General features: G+C 40.7%; 1 protein-coding gene and 1 pseudogene across 11 annotated transcripts in view; one reads left to right on the plus strand and one right to left on the minus strand.

Moving 5' to 3' along the window:
• FAM81A (family with sequence similarity 81 member A) overlaps positions 1-19,255 on the minus strand; it is a 160,019-nt gene that overhangs the window by 70,270 nt on the left and 70,494 nt on the right. For 7 of the 11 annotated variants that reach the window (XR_014059433.1, XR_014059432.1, XM_081510012.1 and 4 more), the window contains 2 exons: positions 6,955-7,051; positions 5,598-5,871 (listed from right to left, as the gene is read on the minus strand). Coding sequence is in view for 8 of the 11 variants with exons in the window: in XM_081510012.1 (XP_081366138.1) it covers positions 5,598-5,871; positions 6,955-6,974 (294 nt within the window). In the remaining 3 variants the exon portion in view is untranslated. Of the gene's footprint in view, positions 1-5,597; positions 5,872-6,954; positions 7,052-9,174; positions 10,586-19,255 lie in introns of those variants that run through there. The other 4 variants (XR_014059431.1, XM_081510009.1, XM_081510008.1 and 1 more) reach the window with 2 other exon arrangements.
• On the plus strand, positions 15,674-16,177 carry LOC145513492 (ATP synthase F(0) complex subunit C1, mitochondrial pseudogene; annotated as a pseudogene).

The following is a 19,255-nucleotide window of genomic DNA, read 5'->3' on the forward strand; positions in this document are numbered from 1 at the left end:
GAGATCTCAGAGAAGTCTCTTCACTTCCCAGGGCCTTGGATGCATCATTTGAAAAGGACACAGTTTGCACAAAGGACCTCAGGGTCTCTTCTAGTTCTTTTTGCTACCAGAAGATCTGCAATGGGCTTCCATCTGAACTGGGCATTTATTCACTTAAAAAGCATTCATGGCATTTTGTTCCAAACACTGTGCTGAACAATGTAAAGATGAGAAAGACCAAGTTCCTTGCTTTTTGAAGGGCTCCCACTGTCAAGGGATACACTGTGCAAAGAAACAATGCCAGACTTATTCAGTAAATGCTGTGGTAACAGTGCCAAGTGCTGGGTGCCCAGGGTAAATTAAGGGAAAAAGAATTGAGGCCAGGGAGGGAACTGGTGGTGAAGGCTTCCTAGAATAAAGGAACTATTAAACAGCACTGGGGGCTCAGCTGAGGTTGGAAATTACATATTTGAAATGGTTCTGATTGTTGGATTATTACACAGCGCTACCAAAGGGGAAGTTATCCTCCAGATATTCCATAGCTGCAGCTTAAGTACTATCACCTCTTTTGCAGACAGAAAAAAATTCTAATGGTAGAGTTACACTCTCTGCTTTTACCTGAGGATAGTACTGCAGATGGATGGTTTCCAATCTCTGGTTTGTCCTCCACCCACATAAGCAAAGAGAACCAAGCAGAGTACCCACAGCGGAATGCTGGGTATGGGAAGAATGGGGAGGTCACAATATCTTCTAACATGAAACATGAGGGTTTGCAATTTTTTGCGACACATTTTTCACCACTGGTAGAAGGATCAGGGATCTGAGCATCATTGTTTCTCCCCAATCACTTTGATTTTATCCATCACCCTTTCTAGAATGGAACACAGCAGGGCTATCAGCCTCCTAATATATCTCTCTCTTCAAAATGGAAATGTTTAAGTTGGGGTTCTTCAATCTTGAGAAGGTGCCAACTTGAGGCTGCCAAATTATTCAGTCTCTGGGATAAAACTGCTTTAGCACTCAAATATAATACTGGAAAGATCATTCTAAATATAGGCACCACTTTCCGAAAACAAGTAAATTATCTGCAGCGATCTCTTACATGTTCTATGCCTCTTGGATACCATTAGAGTTCTTTGGCTGCCGGCAACTGAACCTGATTCTGGCTTAGGTGAAAAATCTGGAATTTACTGGAAGGCTATAGGGGAGAAGTGCATACAATCGACAGGGCGGCTGGGGATCCAGACTGAGAAAAAGACACAAAAGGCAATTCCTAGGGTCCAGGCAGTAGGACCACTACCTAGTATCCTACAGGTACAGCTGCTGGAAAGATACTCATGTCCTTGGAACACTCTGCTCAGGTTTCAGACTCCAGAAAGTGAGAGTCTCAATGCTCTGGACTGTGTTATGGACTCCAATCCTCATTATGTAAAAATGTGATAAGCCACTCTGATTAATAGCCATCTTAGCCTGTATCCAATGGAATAAAGGTAAACTCCAAAGGGAAAATAGATTGTTATAATCCAAAGAAATTGAAATGGATGCCATCAGTCATCAAAGCAACAAAGATCAACCCCATCCCCTTATAAAAACACATGGTCCTTTTCTTTAAACATCAAAACAAGCAAAGACAAGAAATTTTAGAACCCTGAAGACAAATGTACTCCAATAGGATACAACTCTGTGTAAATCTCTGTCCTTAGTAAAGGTGTGCTGTAATCTCCAAAGACAGTGAAAACTGTTAATCATGTGGTACTCTAGGTTCTCCCTTGAGTATAAGCTGAGTGAGACTTCTCAAAAAAGGAAATCAACTATGCACACAATAGTCATAAAGAGCTGGAATAGATATATTAATATCAGACAAAAGAGACTTGAAGACAAGAAATATTACTAGAGATAAAGAGAGACATAATGACAGAAGAATCACTGTATCAGTAAAATATACACATTATAAATGTATACACATGTAACAACAAAGCCCTGAAATACAGAAGCAAAACTGACAAAACTGAAAGGAGCAACAGACAATTCAACAATAAAAACTGGACATTTCAATAACTGAAAAAAAATCTCAGGGCTTTCCTGGTGGTCCAGTGCTTAAGACCTCACCTTTCAACACAGGGGGTGCAGGTTTGACCCCTAGTCAGGGAGCTAAGATCCCACATGCCTTGCAGCCAAAACACCCAAAACATAAAACAGAAGCAATATTGTAACAAATTCAATAAAGACTTAAAAAAAACACAAGATGCACATCAAAAAAATCTCTAAAAAAAGTCTAAATAAATTTAAAGAGATTAAAGACATGCAAAGTTGTTCTCTGCCCACATTAAATCAGAAATCCACAAAATATCCACTAAATATAGGGAAACACCAAACATTCAGAAATTAAATAACATACTTCTAAGTAACACATATACCAAAAAAAGAAATCACAAGGTAAATTTTACGATACTTTAAACTGAATGAAAACAAAACCACAACATACCAAAACTCATGGAAGCAGCCAAAGCAGTGCTTAGAGGCCATGTTATGGCTTTAAACGCCATTATCAGAAAAGAAGAAAGAACTCAAACCAATTCCCTAAGCTTCCACCTGAAGAAACTAGAAAAGCAAACTAACCTAAAACAAGCAGAGAAAAATGAAACAACCTAGAGTTGAAAGCAATGAAGTAGAAAACAAAAAAAAGCAAATATGAAAAAAATAAAACCAAGAGCTGATGCTTTGAAACACTGAAGACTCAATATTAAGACAGCAATTCTCCCCAAACCGATCTACACATTCAAAGCAATCTCTGTCAAAATCTCAGCAGAGTTTTTAATAGAGCTAATCCTAAAATTTATAAGGAAATACAAAGGACCTAGAATAGCTGAGACAATTTTGAAAAGAGCAAAGTTGGAGGGTTTACACTGTATGATTTCAAAATGTACTCTTAAGCTAGAAACTAAGGCAATGTGGTATTGGCATAGGAAAGCCATACAAATCAATGGTATTCAGAAACTAACCCTTAAATTTTATGATCCATTCATTTTTGACAAAGGGACAAAAGGGAAAATGATCAATTTTCCTTGGATATCCATATGAAAAAAAAATTAACTTAGATCTTTAACTTCACTTCATACATGAAAATTACATGAAAATTAACTCAAAGTAACTCACAGACCTGAATGTAAAAACTAAAATTAATTTTTGAAGAAAACAGAGCACAAAAGCCTTATGACCTTGGGTTAAGCAAACAGTTCTCAAGACACACCACCAAAAATATAAACCATTTTTTATAAAACCTTATAAGTTGGACTTCATTAAAATTTGTGTTTCAAAAGACAGCATTGGGAGAATGAAAATAGAAGCCACAGAATGGGAGAAAATATTCTGCAAATCTCCTATCTGATATGGGACCTGTATCTACAATATACAAAGAAATCTTACAATTCAATAATAAAACAAATAACCTAATTTAAAAATGGGTTCTGACACATGTTACAATATGGATAAATCTGGAAATCATTATGCTAAGTGAAATGACCAAGACACAAAAGGACAAATACTGTATGACTGCACTTATGTGATGTACCTAGAATAGGGCCGGAAAGCAGAATAGAAGTTACCCAGGGCTGAGGTGAAAGTGCAGTGGAGAGTTATTGTTTACTGGGAATAGAGTTTCTGTTTGGGATAATCAAAGTTTTGAAAATCAACAGGGGTGATGGTTTGCATATAACATTGTGAATGTAATTAATATCAATGAACTGCATGCTTTAAAATGGTCAAAACGATAAATATCTTACCACAATAAAAAATAATTTTAAGAAATGAGCAGACAACTTCGGTAGACACTTCACCAAAGAAGACACACAAATGACTAATAAGGACATGAAAACATCATTAGTTATTAGGGAAATGCAAGTTAATAGCCCAATGAAATACCACTACACGGCCACTGTAATGACTATAATCAAAAAGACAGATGATAGCAAATGCTGGGGATGAAGTAGGGAAACTGGAATTGTCACACATTCCTGGTGGTATTGTAAAATGGCATAGCCACTTTGGAAAATTGTTTGGCTACATTTTAAAACGTTAAACATAAGCTTACTGCAAGACCCAGCAATTTCACATCTAGCCATCTACCCAAGAGAAATTAAAATATATCACATGTTCACAGTACCTTTAGTCACAATAGATAAAAACTGGAAATGATCCAAATGTCGATCAGCTGATAAGTGGAAAAACAGAAAGCTGTATATTCATTTAATAGGATACTATTAGGTAGGTTTAGTCGCTAAGTCATTTCCGACTCTTGCAACCCCATACACTGTAGCCCGCCAGGCTCCTCTGTCCATGGGATTTTCCAGGCAAGAATACTGGAGTGGGTTGCCATTTCCTTCTCCAGGGGATCTTCCCGACCCAGGGATCAAACCCAGAGATTGAACCCAGGTCTCCCGCGTTGCAGGCAGATTCTTTACCATTGAGCCACCAGGGAAGTCCAACAGGATACCACTCAGACATAAAGAGAAATGAAATACTGATACATGCTAGAACATGGTTGCACCTCAAAAAGATTATGCTAAGTGAAAGAAGCTGGCTGCAAAGGACTTCATATTGTAAGATTCCATTCATATGAAATGTCCAGAAAAGACAAATTATCTATAGAGACAAAAAGCACACTAGTGGCTGCCTGAGTCTGGTGTAGAAGGAAGGATTACTGGCAAACAGGCTGACAGAAATTTGGGGAGTGATTTAAATGTTCTATAACTGAACAGTGTTGATGGTTGCACAATTCTATTAATTTACTACAAATCATTGAATTGTACACTTACAATGGGTAGATTTCTGTGGCTTTTAAGTTGTACTTCAGTAAAGCTCTTAAAATAAATAAATACAAATCTAAAACTGAAAAAAAAAGTCTTGATTTCAGGAAGCATAATTCAAATACAATCTCCATGACATAAGACAAAGATTTTCCTTAATCTAGCCATATACCTTTTATTTGTATATTTTCAAACTACATGTGTAAGATACTGACATTGTTCAGTGATGTTAGCCCGGGCCCTAAATGATCTTAAGCTTTCTGAATTAAATTCTGTGGTCCCTGTGATTGCTCAATAAACAGCAGTAAATTTACAAACTTTAAAAATAGACAATATTGGCCTTTTCTTGGGCTCATTTCAGAGAAAAATAGAGCAATAAAAGCGAGCCTGAGAAGCAATTCAAATTCCCAGATTGTCTGAGTAATCAACTGTATTATATACAATCATTATGACCTAGAAACACTTCATCTGAAGCAGCAAAGGCTGACCTAGTAATTGATTTAATAGCTGTCTTCAACGACATGAAGGGTTTTACAGGGAAACTATCTGACAAGTTCTCCTCTCTTTCCATTGAGAGTCAAACAAAACAAAGTGATTTAGTAATCAGCAAGGTACACAGAGATTAAACACAAATAACACTGACAGTAACTGCTACCAGATACTGGAATATATTTGTTCAAGCTGTTTCCTTGGCAATCATTAAGACTGGACAAGACAGACGGCTGTGGTCTGATGGCAGAAATGCCTGTGAGGGGTCATTAGATGTGGGGCAGATCTGTCTGTGGGAATGCACCACACTTCTGCGCGCCATACCTCGATATCCCGATTCAGTTGCTTCACTATGGCAGTGATGTTTCTGATGTGCTCCTCCAAGAAAAGCCTGGCTAAGCGGTCGCCTCCCCCTTTGTTCTGCATTTTCTGCAAGCTGCTGACGATGTCGTCTTTGATCCGGAAGGCGTGCTCCACGAGGGCGGCCGTGGTTTTCTCGTGGCAGAGGATCCTGTCTTCTAATTGCTCCACTAGGCTGACGGATGAGTAGGGTGCCATGGTCAGGGACTGGCTGTGTCGGGGCATCGTTCGAACTCGCCTACAGAAGGGAGCCCCACGTTACTAGGGTTGTCAGTTGGGGAAAAAAATCATTTTTAAAGCCAGATTCAAGACTTCCCAGGAAAGGCCAATTATCTATCCATATAAGCTAAATGAAGATTTGAAGCAGAGTTTCTGCCCCAAAGAGTTTTCTTGTGAGATAGGCACCATCTTTAATCAATGTTCCACAGAGAGTCAAGCGTGCTGGTAGCAGGCTCCATGCCCTCCCAAAGCAAGGGGCTGCAGGATCAAAGCTTATAACAAAATCACTGGATCTGCCTTCTTTCCCCCTTCCCCTAAAGCAGTGGCTACAAACTCAAATGCCTAGAAGGGTCAGGCTATGGATATAAATGAGTGAAGCACACCACACAGGATACACTAGGGCATGGTGGGGACTTTGGGAAACTGAAAGGGGCATTCCTCACCTAAGGGAGCCACAATTCTGTTCCACCTATGAGTAACCATCTGGGAATGAAGATTCATTTTTCCAGATCATCTGATATTTCAAGAACCAGGAAATTTAGGTTTGTATGTGAAGTTACCTGATTTTTATTTTATTTATGTATTTTTGGCCACGCCACTAGGCATGCGGGATCTTAGTTCCCTGACCAGGGAACAAACCCGTGCCCCCTGCATCGGAACCATGGAGTCTTAACCACTGGACCACCAGGGAAGTCCCCACCTGATTTTTAAAATGTTACTCATTTAAAAAGTATTTAAGATGATCCAGGCCATACAATGTATTACTTCTATGAGCCAGTTTTGGCCTATGAACACCCAATTTGCAACTTCTCATTTAAAAGTTTTAATGGAGATATCAGCCCATAAGCCTCAAGAGGTACGTTTTATTGTTAATCAGAAGTACAACCGTAATGCAGGGCTACCGTGAAATCTCCACCGGTCACAATCACTGAATGGTCCATAGTTTCCTGCAAGTCAGAAGCTGGAGAAGGGACACAACAATACTACTCTTGCCCTTAGGAAAAGTCACTCTTGGATATAAAAGAAGCTGCAAGGCTTCTTTCATAATGACCATCACGCCCACTAGCAGCCCTCATGGAATTGGTGGAAAGAAAAAGTATACCTTAGATGCATATTTTCCATATATTATACCTTTCCTCGGTGACAAGAGAAGGAAATACAGTGCTCCGTTGGGCCATTTTCTTTTTAATAATTCACATCTGTTGAAAAAATAGGCATTAAATTATTTAACAGTTTATATCTAGAACATAAATGACCTTGGGGATTTCCCTGGTGGCTCAGACAATAAAGAATCTGCCTGCGATGCTGGAGACCCAGGTTCAATTCTTGGGTGGGGAAGATTCCCTGGAGAAGGGAATGGAAACCCACTTGCCTGGAGGTATTCTTGCCCGGAGAATTCCATAGACAGAGGAGCCTGGTGGGCTATAGTCCATGGGGTCGCAAAGTGTCGGACATGACTAAGTGACTAACACATACATACACACAAATCTTACTATTAAGTTACCAAAGGGATCAAAAATTATGCTGACATTCTGATCAATTATATTATTAAATGTCTTATGTGTGATAGAAACAGAAGATGTCTCAAAATAAGGAGAAAAGAGTCAAGAATCAAAATGCTTTTGAACCTAATACCATAAGCCCTGCTGGATATATCAACATGCGTGCGTACATGCTAAGTCAAGTTTCCTGAAGTTTTCTCACCCCATATCTGCATCTCAAGTTTGTAAAACCACTCTTATAGAAACAAGACAGTTTCTTCAACAGACTTAAGTCAATCTTGTACTTCTCCATAAAACTGTACAGAAAACTATCTTAGGAAATTTATCTCAGAAAATTTAGTAAATTCCATAGCAAATTAAGAGCATTATTTTAAAAATAATCTTAATAGAATAATGAATGATCAATGGGATCTGATTTGGGTGAATTTATCTATCTACTAAGGGAATGAAATGATACTCTTCATTAAAACTTTAAAGCTGTATTATAAGATAAGATCATTCACATTACATCAGGCGTATATAAGGAACATTTGATCATCACAATGCACTAGAAATCTGAAAAAACTAGAGGTTTTAAAAATATTTCATTACTTAGGTTTCTCAATATTGCTGTTAATTGCCTTAAAACAGTGAAAGCCTAGTAACTATGATAAGATTCAGTAATTAGTTCTCATTTAGATGCTGGATTGAGAAATGGTTTTCTGATTGAAACCATTGTTTTGGCATCATCTATCCAGTATGTTATTTTTAGAGCTTCAAAATGTGAACTTTTCCCTTTCCTAGACAAATAACTTTGAATTTAAACAAATTACATTTAAGAAAAAAAAGTGTTCAATGCCAAACAAGCTATGATGCCAAAAGAGCTCTTCAGTGTTAAAGAAAATAATTTCTGTCATTTAAACTACAAAAAATTAGGTCAATGTGAAATATTTAGAATCACAGAATCTTTACAATTTTAAAGTTGTAAAATATCTTAGTTGAGATATTAATCTATAGAATAACCCAACCTAAGAGACATTCATTGCAAGGACTGATGCTGAAGCTCCAATACTTTGGCCACCTGATGTGAAGTGTCAACTCACTGGAAAAGACCTTGCTGCTGGGAAAGACTGAAGGCAGGAGGAGAAGGGGATGACAGAGGATGAGATAGTTAGATGGCATCACTGACTCAATGGACATGAGTTTGAGCAAGCTCCAGGAAATGGTGAAGGACAGGGAAGCATGGTGTGCTGCAGTCCAGGGGTCGCAACGAGTCGGACAAGACTGAGCCACTGAACAACAACAACAAAGAGACATTTGGCATCTACTATATAGCCAACTAACCTAGATAGATACAACAAAAATCCCCTCCCTGAAGGGTTTTCTAGCCTACAAAAACAGTAGACATCTAAAGCAACTTTGAAACAATGCAGTAAGTGGCCAACTAACCATATGAACAAAAAAGCACGGGTAGAAAACACTAACTCATAAAGTTATATTCAGGGACTTCCCAGGTGGTCTAGTGGTTAAGAATTAGCCTGCCAATGCAGGGGACATGGGTCGATCCCTGGTCTGGGAAGATCCCACATGCCCTGGGACAACTAAGTCCATGCACCACAACTACTGAAGCCCATGAACTCTAGGGCCCACAGGCTGCAACTACTAAGCCTGTGCACCCTAGACCCTATACTCTACAAAGAGAGAAACCACCGCAATGAGAAACCCACACACCACAACTAGAGAGTAGCCCCCGCTCAATATAACTAGAGAAAACCCACACAATTAAGACTCAGCACAACTATACATAAATACATAAACAAATATTTTTAAGTTATATTCACCCTCACGTTCAGTTCAGTTCAGTTGCTCAGTCGTGTCTGACTCTTTGCGACCCCATGAACAACAGCACGCCAGGCCTCCCTGTCCATCACCAGTTCCAGGAGTTTACCCAAATTCATGTCCATTGAGTCGGTGATGCCATCCAGCCATCTCATCCTCTGTCGTCCCCTTCTCCTGCCCTCAATCTTTCCCAGCATCAGGGTCTTTTCCAATGAGTTGGCTCTTCGCATCAGATGGCCAAAGTATTGGAGTTTCAGCTTCAACATCAGTCCTTCCAATGGACACCCAGGACTGATCTCCTTTAGGATGGTCTGGTTGGATCTCCTTGCAGTCCAAGGGACTCTCAAGAGTCTTCTCCAACACCTCAGTTCAAAAGCATCAATTCTTCGGCATTCAGCTTTCTTCACAGTCCAACTCTCACATCCATACATGACTACTGGAAAAACCATAGCCTTGACTAGACGGACCTTTGTTGACAAAGTGTCTCTGCTTTTTAATATGCTATCTAAGTTGGTCATAACTTTCCTTCCAAGGAGTAAGCATCTTTTAATTTCATGGCTGCAATCACCATCTGCAGTGATTTTGGAGCCCCAAAAAATAAAGACAGCCACTGTTTCCACTGTTTCCCCATCTATTTGCCATGAAGTGATGGGACCGGATGTCATGATCTTAGTTTTCTGAATGTTGAGCTTTAAGTCAACTTTTTCACTCTCCTCTTTCACTTTCATCAAGAGGCTCTTTAGTTCTTCACTTTCTGCCATAAGGGTGGTGTCATCTGCATATCTGAGGTTATCGATATTTCTCCCGGCAATCCTGATTCCAGCTTGTGCTTCTTCCAGCCCAGCGTTTCTCATAATGTACTTCGCACATAAGTTAAATAAGCAGGGTGACAGTATACAGTCTTGACATACTCCTTTTCCTATTTGGAACCAGTCTGTTGTTCCATGTCCAGTTCTAACTGTTGCTTCCTGACCTGCATACAGGTTTCTCAAGAGGCAGGTCAGGTGGTCTGGTATTCCCATCTCTTGAAGAATTTTCCACAGTTTATTGTGATCCACACAGTCAAAGGCTTTGGCATAGTCAATGAAGCAGAAATAGATGTTTTTCTGGAACTCTCTTGCTTTTTTGATGATCCAGCAGATGTTGGCAATTTGATCTCTGGTTCCTCTGCCTTTTATAAAACCAGCTTGAACATCTCGAAGTTCATGGTTCACGTATTGCTGAAGTCTGGCTTGGAGAATTTTCAGCATTACTTTACTAACATGTGAGATGAGTGCAACTGTGCCGTAGTTTGAGCATTCTTTGGCATTGTCTTTCTTTGGGATTGGAATGAAAACTCACCTTTTCCAGTCCGGTGGCCACAGGTGAGTTTTCCAAATTTGCTGACATACTGAGTGCAGCACTTTCCCAGCATCATCTCTTAGGATTTGAAAGAGCTCAACTGGAATTTCATCACCTCCACTAGCTTTGTTCATAGTGATGCTTCCTAAGGCCCACTTGACTTCACATTCCAGGATGTCTGGCTCTAGGTGAGTGATCACACCATCATGATTATTTGGGTCGTGAAGGTCTTTTTTGTATAGTTATTCTGTGTATTCTTGCCACTTCTCCTTAATATCTTCTGCTTCTGTTAGGTCCATACCATTTCTGTCCTTTATTGAGCCCATCTTTGCATGAAATGTTCCCTTGGTATCTTTAATTTTCTTGAAGAGATCTCTAGTCTTTCCCTTTCTATTGTTTTCCTCTATTTCTTTGCAGTGATCACTGAGGAAGGCTTTCTTATCTCTCCTTGCTATTCTTTGGAACTTTGCATTCAAATGGGTATATTTTCCTTTTCTCCTTTGCTTTTCGCTTCTCTTCTTTTCACGGCTATTTGTAAGGCCTCCTCAGACAGCCATTTTGCTTTTTTGCATTTCTTTTTCTTAGGGATGGTCTTGATCCCTGTCTCCTGTACACTGCAGTATTATTTAAAATAATGAAGATATGGACACTACCTAAGTGTGATTAATAATGAAAATGTGAAATACACACACACACACACACACACACGGGGGTGTGTGTGTGTGTGCACGCACATGCACACGCGTGCAGTGGAATATTATTTGGCCAGAAAAAAGGATAAAATCTTGCCACTTGCAACAACACAGATGGACCTTGAGGGCATTAAGCTAAGAAATAAGTCAGATGGTGAAAGACAAAAGCCATATGATCTTACTTTAAATCTTAAAAAACAAAACACATAAAAATCACACCAAACTTACAGATACAGAAAACGGAATGATGGTTGCCAGAGGTAGGCACTGGGGAGCAGGCAAAATGGGTCTAAAGGGTCAAACTTCCAGCCATAAAATAAATAAGTCATAGGAATGTAATGTTAGCATGGTGACTACAGTTAATAATACTGTACTGCATATTTGAATGATCCTAACAAAGTAAATCTTAAAAGTTCTCATCACATACATACAAAACTTTGTAACTATGTGTGTTGATACATAAGACTTAATATGGTGATCATTTTGCAATATACAAATACCAAATCATTTTATTATGTACCTGAAGTTAATATAATGTTCTATGTCAATAAAACCTCAATTTACAAGTTTTTAACATAAAAAAAAAAGGGGGGGGGGGGAAGGGAGAGCGCTTTGTTTTCTTCTGGGTAGCAGCCAGGTCAGGAAAGAACTGATGAGAATGGATAGGATTTCCCAAAGTAGAGAACAGAGAGATTATGCCATACTTTCTCTCCTCCACATTCCAGCATTACTTCTATGTCCTTTACTGTCAACATACTCTGGCCTAACTCCTTCTTCAGCCTCATCCTAGGCCACTTCATACCATACTCATCTCCTCCAGTCAGCTCTAACCTTCTGCATGGCCACACTCCCCACCACTGTCCTTTAGCATGTAATGCACTTCACTACCATCATAACTTTGCCTGTGTACTCTATTAGAAATGCCCTTCCCATCCCTGCCTGCCTAGAAAACTCATCCCCATCCTGAAAGATCCCACCTGCCCTTCAAGTCAATAAAATGGCTTGTCTGTATTCTTCAGCTCTTTATCCTATGAGTTTATATTATGTTTTATTATTTTCAACTCTTTAGCAGTCTGTCACCCCCTACTTATATGCCACTTAAGGGCATATATCAAATCTTTTTTTCTTTTTTAAAGATCTTTTGGATGTGGACCATTTTTAAAGTCTTTATTGAATTTTTTGCAATATTGTTTCTGTTTTATGTTTTGGTTTTCTGGCCATAATGCACGTGGGACCTTAGCTACCCTGACCAGAGATCGAACTCAAATCCCCTGCGTCGGAAGGTAAAGTTTTAACCACTGGACCACCAGGGAAGTCCCTCAAATTTTAATGGACACAGAGCTGACCTACAAGAATCTACACAAAGAGAGCATGACTAGCACTCCAGTATCAGAAACTGCAGCAAGTAAGGCATTAGAGTGGAGAAGGTCATGGCAACCCACTCTAGTATTATTGCATGGAGAATCCCATGGACAAATAAGCGTGACCATAAGGTCACACAGTCAGACAGGACTAAAGCAACTTAGCACGCATGCACGCACGCAAGGCACTAGAGAATGTGGTTTAGTTAAACGTACAGTTGGCTTCCCTGGTGGCTCAGTGGTAAAGAATCTGCCTGCAACGCAGGAGACCTGGGTTCAAACCCTGGGTCGGGAAGATGCCCCGGAGAAGGAAATGGCAACCTACTCCAGTATTCTTGCCTGGAGAATTCCAAGGACAGAGGAGCCTGGCAGGCCTCAGTCCATGGGGCCACAAAGAGTCGGACACAACTGAGCGACTAAAACACAACACACACAGTCCTCAGGTCTCCCCTAGTGGTCCACTGGAAGTCCTCTTCCAATGCAGTGGACTCAGGTTTGTTCTTTGGGGAACTAAGACCTCACATGCCATGGAGCAACTAAGCCTGCTCACCACAACTACTAAGCCCACGCACCGCAACTAGAGAAGACTACACACCACAACGAAAGACCCCGAATGCCGCAGTGAAGATCCCGTGTGCCAGAGCCAAATAAATAAATATTTTGAAAACAAAGAATTGTTCTCTACTGAGACTCCATCCCCAACATTAGCCAGTCAGTATAATACCTGTGAATGAATGCAGACCTTTGCAACGCCCTTTTCAGAAGGTCATTTCATCCACCTGGAATTATCCTGCCTGAGCTATAGAAACGCAGTCATACCCTCTTTCTGAAAAACAAGTCTATCCACCACTCATTGCCTGAGATTGTTTTTCAATAACACACCTCCCTGTAACAAACCAACCACTGTGCCCTCTCCATGACAGAAAATGTCACAAGACATGAGTCCACAACACATACTGAGGTCTGTTCAGAATTGGTGCCCCTTTCACTTAGAGTGTGGGCACACTCTCTGAGTGTGGCAGGTCTGTTTATCTGTCAGGTCTCTTAGCTGGTTAGTGTTCTTTTTGGAACAATGTGATCTCTATTGCCAATAAGTAAGGATTCAAAATAAACACTGGATTTTGAATTGGACTCAAAGTCATTGGATTAAGTGACATCTCAAATATTCTTTCCAGATAGTCCCACTGTCAATTCTGCCCACTGCCTGAAGTTTTCAGCTCCTGCACATTTTATAAATCTGCCCTCTAGCACCACAAGTGGGTCTGCAATAGGAACAGGCAGGTCTAGGTGGTACACTGTTTTGATTGTGCCATGTTTCATTGTTACAGTATCAAACTCCAGTTTATGAGGTTAGAAACTTGGGAAAATTTAGGAAAGGGACAGGTAAGTGCAACAAGGACAGGAGAATTAAAAGAAATAAGAAAAAACAAAATCTCAATGCCTAAAATATGCAATATATCAGTAGAATTTGGAGGTTCACATAAGAGTAAAGGAAAATGCTGTTATCTAAACCAAACACTTACTTGTGGTTAGGAAGATTCTGGGCATATACATATGTATATATATTCTCAGATACATATATATGATATTTTAATGACAAAAGGAGACATTAATGCCAAGCAATAGTTCTATTTTTCTAAGCAAGATGACACTAGATTATTGTTTTAATGTAAAATGATACATGAACAAACTAAAATGACAATTTTTACAGAAAAATTAAAATTTAGTTTTTCAGTTTACTATTAAAATACAGCACTGATATGTTCTACCAAGTGTCAGAATTAAAAAAAAAAAAGGGCAAAGTATTTATGAATAAAGTGGTTGTAATGCGGTGGTGGAAAAAAAACCTGATTTTCTTATAGTTAAAAATAGTGAAAGGATAGAGGGCGGAGAACAGTGGAAGGCATGTCTAGGAAGACAGGTGGGAGTGTTCCCTAACTGATCTCAGAGGCCAGGCTCAAGCATGAACTCTGTTCTGGTGCAGCAAGGAGTGATCAGGGATGGAAGACGCAAGGTTGGTGAATGGCCAGCTGCGAGAGCATCTCAGAATAGAGGAGAGGTCACAGTGGTCGATGCTGTACCAGAATCCAGACTAGGAGGCATGGGATGGGGCCAGGGAGGGAGGAGGGACGGAGGGTTCCCCCAGAGCCCCTTTCCTCCTTCCTCCCCTCTCACTGCCTCCTGTCATTTGATTTTCTTTCTTTTTTCCCACTCATCCCTCTCCATTCATCTTCCTTTTTCTCTCCCTCTTCTTCACTTCCCCTTTCCATGGGCCATTTTCCTTCCCTCCACTGTCTCTCCTTTCCCCTCTCCCTTTCCATGACTACAGTCTGACATACCTTTCCATCATGGAAGACATGGGTGATAGGGTCAAGATGGTCCTTACTTGAAGCCTGGCTCCCCCAATAACCGTATGATCCTAGCAGGCTGGCCTCAGCTAATTGGGTTGGGGACACAGAACTAACAGCTGCTCCCTTTTTGGAGTGTTTACCCCTAGTCAGGGACTCAAGCAGCGTGTTTATAGACATTAATGGAATTCACCCTCACAATCATTCATGAAGGGACTGATCTTATCACCTCCATTTAACCAGAGGAAACTGAGACCTACAAATGTTCAGCAACTGGCTTGACGTCACAGAAAGGAAGACAGCAGGGATCTGGGCCTAAGGCCCCCATCTCTTCATCAGCAGGCATCATCCACAAGGAGGTGGCAGGGTGTCCGGAACAGTCTGGCCTCAGGGCACTTCCTTTCTCTTCCATAGTTAACATCCCTTCATCACATCGGATAGAAAATACATCTATCTTTAAAACTAAAACATATAAAAAGTTCAGCAAATAGTATTCATTTGCTTAAAGTGATGCTGTTTATTGTGGGGAGCTAGTGGGGGAAATCATCAGGTACTTGCTATCACTCTTTCATTTGGCCAAAGCTGTTTCTCCTGGCACAAATATATGCTGAGGTTACAGATGGACTGACACCACGCTACTATCACTTGTATTTTCAAAACCAGAGCAACACACACACACACACACACACACACACACACAATGCCTTGCAACGTATGAAGAAATTTGGAACATTTTAAAGAACACCTTTCCTGCTAGAGCTAAAGCCAGGACGTGAGTCAGTCACCTTGAGCCGGGCGAGCGCTGTGGTCTGAGCAGGGGCAGCAGGGCAGTGGGAGTACAGACTGAAAAAAATGCAGACCACCGGGGCACTACTCATTTCTCCTGCTCTGATCTGCTCTTATACCAGAGGTCTGATCAGGCCTGTGTCTGCCTCCTTCCTGAGTAGACCAGAGAGCCCATTTGTACAGCCTTCCTACAGCAGTGGCCCACTGCAGGTGGCCCAGTGGGAATTCCAGACCAGTGTTGTCTCCTGGGACATTGACACAGAGGCCAAGTTTATTGGCACTGGGGCTGCCACAGTTGGTGTGGCTGGTTCAGGAGCCGGTATTGGAACAGTGTTTGGCAGCTTGATCATTGGCTATGCCAAGAACCCATCTCTGAAGCAGCAGCTCTTCTCCTGTGCCATTCTGGGCTTTGCCCTGTCTGAGGCTATGGGGCTCTTCTGTTTGATGGTTTCCTTCCTCATCCTCTTCACCATGTGAGGCTCTGTGGAACTCACCTACCTACCCCTGCTGCTTCGACTCCAGGCCACGCCCGGTGCTGGAGTGTGCTAATCTTTATCATTCAACACAATGTTTCTCTAAACTCAAAAAAAATAAAGAAAGAACACCTTTCCTTAAAGTGAAAAAATGCTTTTCATGATTAATAAAATAATTTTAAAATTTAGGCTCTACATAAATGCATGAAGAACAAATTGAAAATCACCACTCAGTAAGTGCTGATGTTTATTTCAGTTTACCTTTTTTCGAGATCTCTTCTCAGGATATATATAATTTTTCCTTTTTGAAAAAAATGACATCCTACTCTATAAGTACCTTGCATTTCCTAAATGATACTATATCCTGAACATTTTTATATCAATATATGAAGATACATATCACAATTTCTAATGCCTGCATAATATTCCATTAAATGGACACACTGTAATTGTTAGGTAGCTCCTGACTGATGGATATTTACACTGAAATACCATTTATAATTAGGGTTTGGTTCAACTTTTTGGTCTCTTATTTTCCCTTTGTTCTATGAAATAACACAGGGAGTATTAAAAAGTCAGTGGGGCAAATTGCAAGCTACTTCCAAACCTGAAGTTTAGATGAGACTCTGACCATGAAACCTAAAGAATCAAGAAGAGATGAAGTCAGCAGATCTGTCAGAACAACCCAAGATCCTGCCAACGCTTACAAGTGAAACATGGCAAACAGTCACCACACCTGTGATCACTGGCTCACTGTCAGTCTTTGGCTCTATGCCGTGAGCTCCACGGGAAGCTGTACTGTCCACAGCTTGATCGCGAGTACCCGGCACATAGCTTATCACTAAGTGTTTGCTGGAAGAATGAATCTCAAGGATAGAGGACTAAAACGAAGTCATTTCAAAATGCTGAATTTAATCAATTGAATTATATTCTGACAAAAGAAGGAATGTGCAACCAGAAAGGGAGATGGTACACACAGCGTGTCTAGGAAAAGCAGAGTACAGAGAGGCAAAATTGATCAGTGTTTCCAAGAACCTGGGGCAGCAGGAAGAACCCTATTATGGAGAGGGATGCATTAAGCTCTCAGGGCTCAGTGACATGGACCACTAAGAAGATCCGGCTCACTCCTCCTGCCCTGAGCCCACACTCATCAAGCACATCATTTAGTTTCCAGTGTGGATATGCATAAAAGGAGAAGACACAGGAATCAGCAAACTGGAGGCCCAGGCTAACAGCCAGCTACTCTTATCATGAATCAATACTCTGACATGACACCTCTGATGAGACTTGGACTTGGGTGAGTCAGTCTTCTGAAATCTGAACATCTCTGACTGTCCTAACAGGGCTGAATATTTAAACTATGATGCTGAAACATGGTGATCACAACATGGTACCTATTGTGAAAGCCAGGCTTCTATGTAGGTGGCCCTCACACTCCTCACTTTCAGGAATTTATACCAGTGTAAACCGTCCCCTGAGTGTAGAGGAACCTGGGACTTGCTCTTAACCAACAGAATACAGCAGAGACCAGCTGAGTGGCAACTACCTGGTCTCCGCCAGCAGGTGTAGTCACCTGGGATTATGACACCAAATTATATAGGGTGTAGTTCTGCTTACTGGGAAGAGAATAACTATGTCATAATCAAACATTTCAGAGAAGGCAATGGCACCCCACTCCAGTACTCTTGCCTGGAAAACCCCATGGATGGAGGAGCCTCGTGGGCTGCAGTCCATGGGGTCACTAAGAGTTGGACACGACTGAGCGACTTCACTTTCACTTTTCACTTTCATGCATTGGAGAAGGAATTGGCAACCCACTCCAGTGTTCTTGCCTGGAGAATCCCAGGGACGGGGGAGCCTGGTGGGCTGCCGTCTATGGGGTCTCACAGAGTCAGACATGATTGAAGCGACTTAGCAGCAGCAGCAGCAATCTAACATTTAAGTCTGTTAATAGATTTCTAAATGGTTTCCTTGCTTAGAAAAATCTCAAAAGGCTACTGTAGAAAGAATAAGAATTTTAACAGTTTTTTTTTTTTTCTAACATTGGCTCTGTTGTGGCCAGTAGAAGCAAATTATGAAATAAATCTAGTTTGCTGCAAGAGATAAAAACACAAGAAATACCAATTTATCCCATCAGATTGGCAGGTAAAGTGTGAACAGGAACACATGGGACACACTAGGGACAACGAGAACACCAAGTGGGAATGTGAGTCAGAACCATCACTTTGGAAAATAATCTTCAAGATCTAGCAAAGCTGAAGATGCACAAGCCTCATGGCCCAACAATTTCACAGCTAAGAACTGCCCCAAAAGCTTCTCACACACATCCACAGGAGACCGTTAGAAGAATACTTAAGGCAGCACTGTCTTCTAAGAGCAAAAAAGTGGGCAAAGAGGGGAACTGAACACCCATCACTAGGCAAATGGATGGATAAACTGTGACAGTCATGCAATGAAAGAACTAGTAGTTGTGGAAAAATTGGATTACAATGACAAGTCCAAAATGAATGAATCTCACAAACATATTAAGTAAAAAAGCAAGCTGAAGAAGGATATAGACACGATGATGACATTTTAAAGGTTGACATTTATAACATCATAAAGGTTTAAAATGTGCTAAATAACCTGCCAAATCTATAATATCTAAAGATGAACCAGGAAATGACCAACACCAAATCAGGGTCATATTCATCTCTGAGTGGGAGACAGAGGACTACGGGAAGCTTCAACTCAATGGATAACATTTTACTTCATCAATTTATTTGTCATTATATCACTGAAAAAGAAAGTACTTCCTCCTGCCCCCTCTTTAAAAAAACACAAATCTGTAAAGATCATGAGCTTGAAGGGAGTCAAATTGTTAGTCCTTCGAGGAAATGCACAGAATTCAAACTTGCCCTGTACATTTTGGACACGCACCAGATTAGAATTACAAGGCAACAGTAACTAATTTCCATCAAATCTCTACCCTTCATGCCTTTTTCCGTACTTAATATGTGATCTTATCTGCTGCTGCTGCTGCTAAGTCGCTTTGGTGGTGTCCGACTCTGTGCGACCCCATAGACGGCAGCCCACCAGGCTC

This window comes from Giraffa tippelskirchi, chromosome 7 (genome assembly GCF_054371585.1).
Source record: "Giraffa tippelskirchi isolate mGirTip1 chromosome 7, T2T-mGirTip1v1.2.pri, whole genome shotgun sequence".
Lineage (NCBI taxonomy): Eukaryota > Metazoa > Chordata > Mammalia > Artiodactyla > Giraffidae > Giraffa > Giraffa tippelskirchi.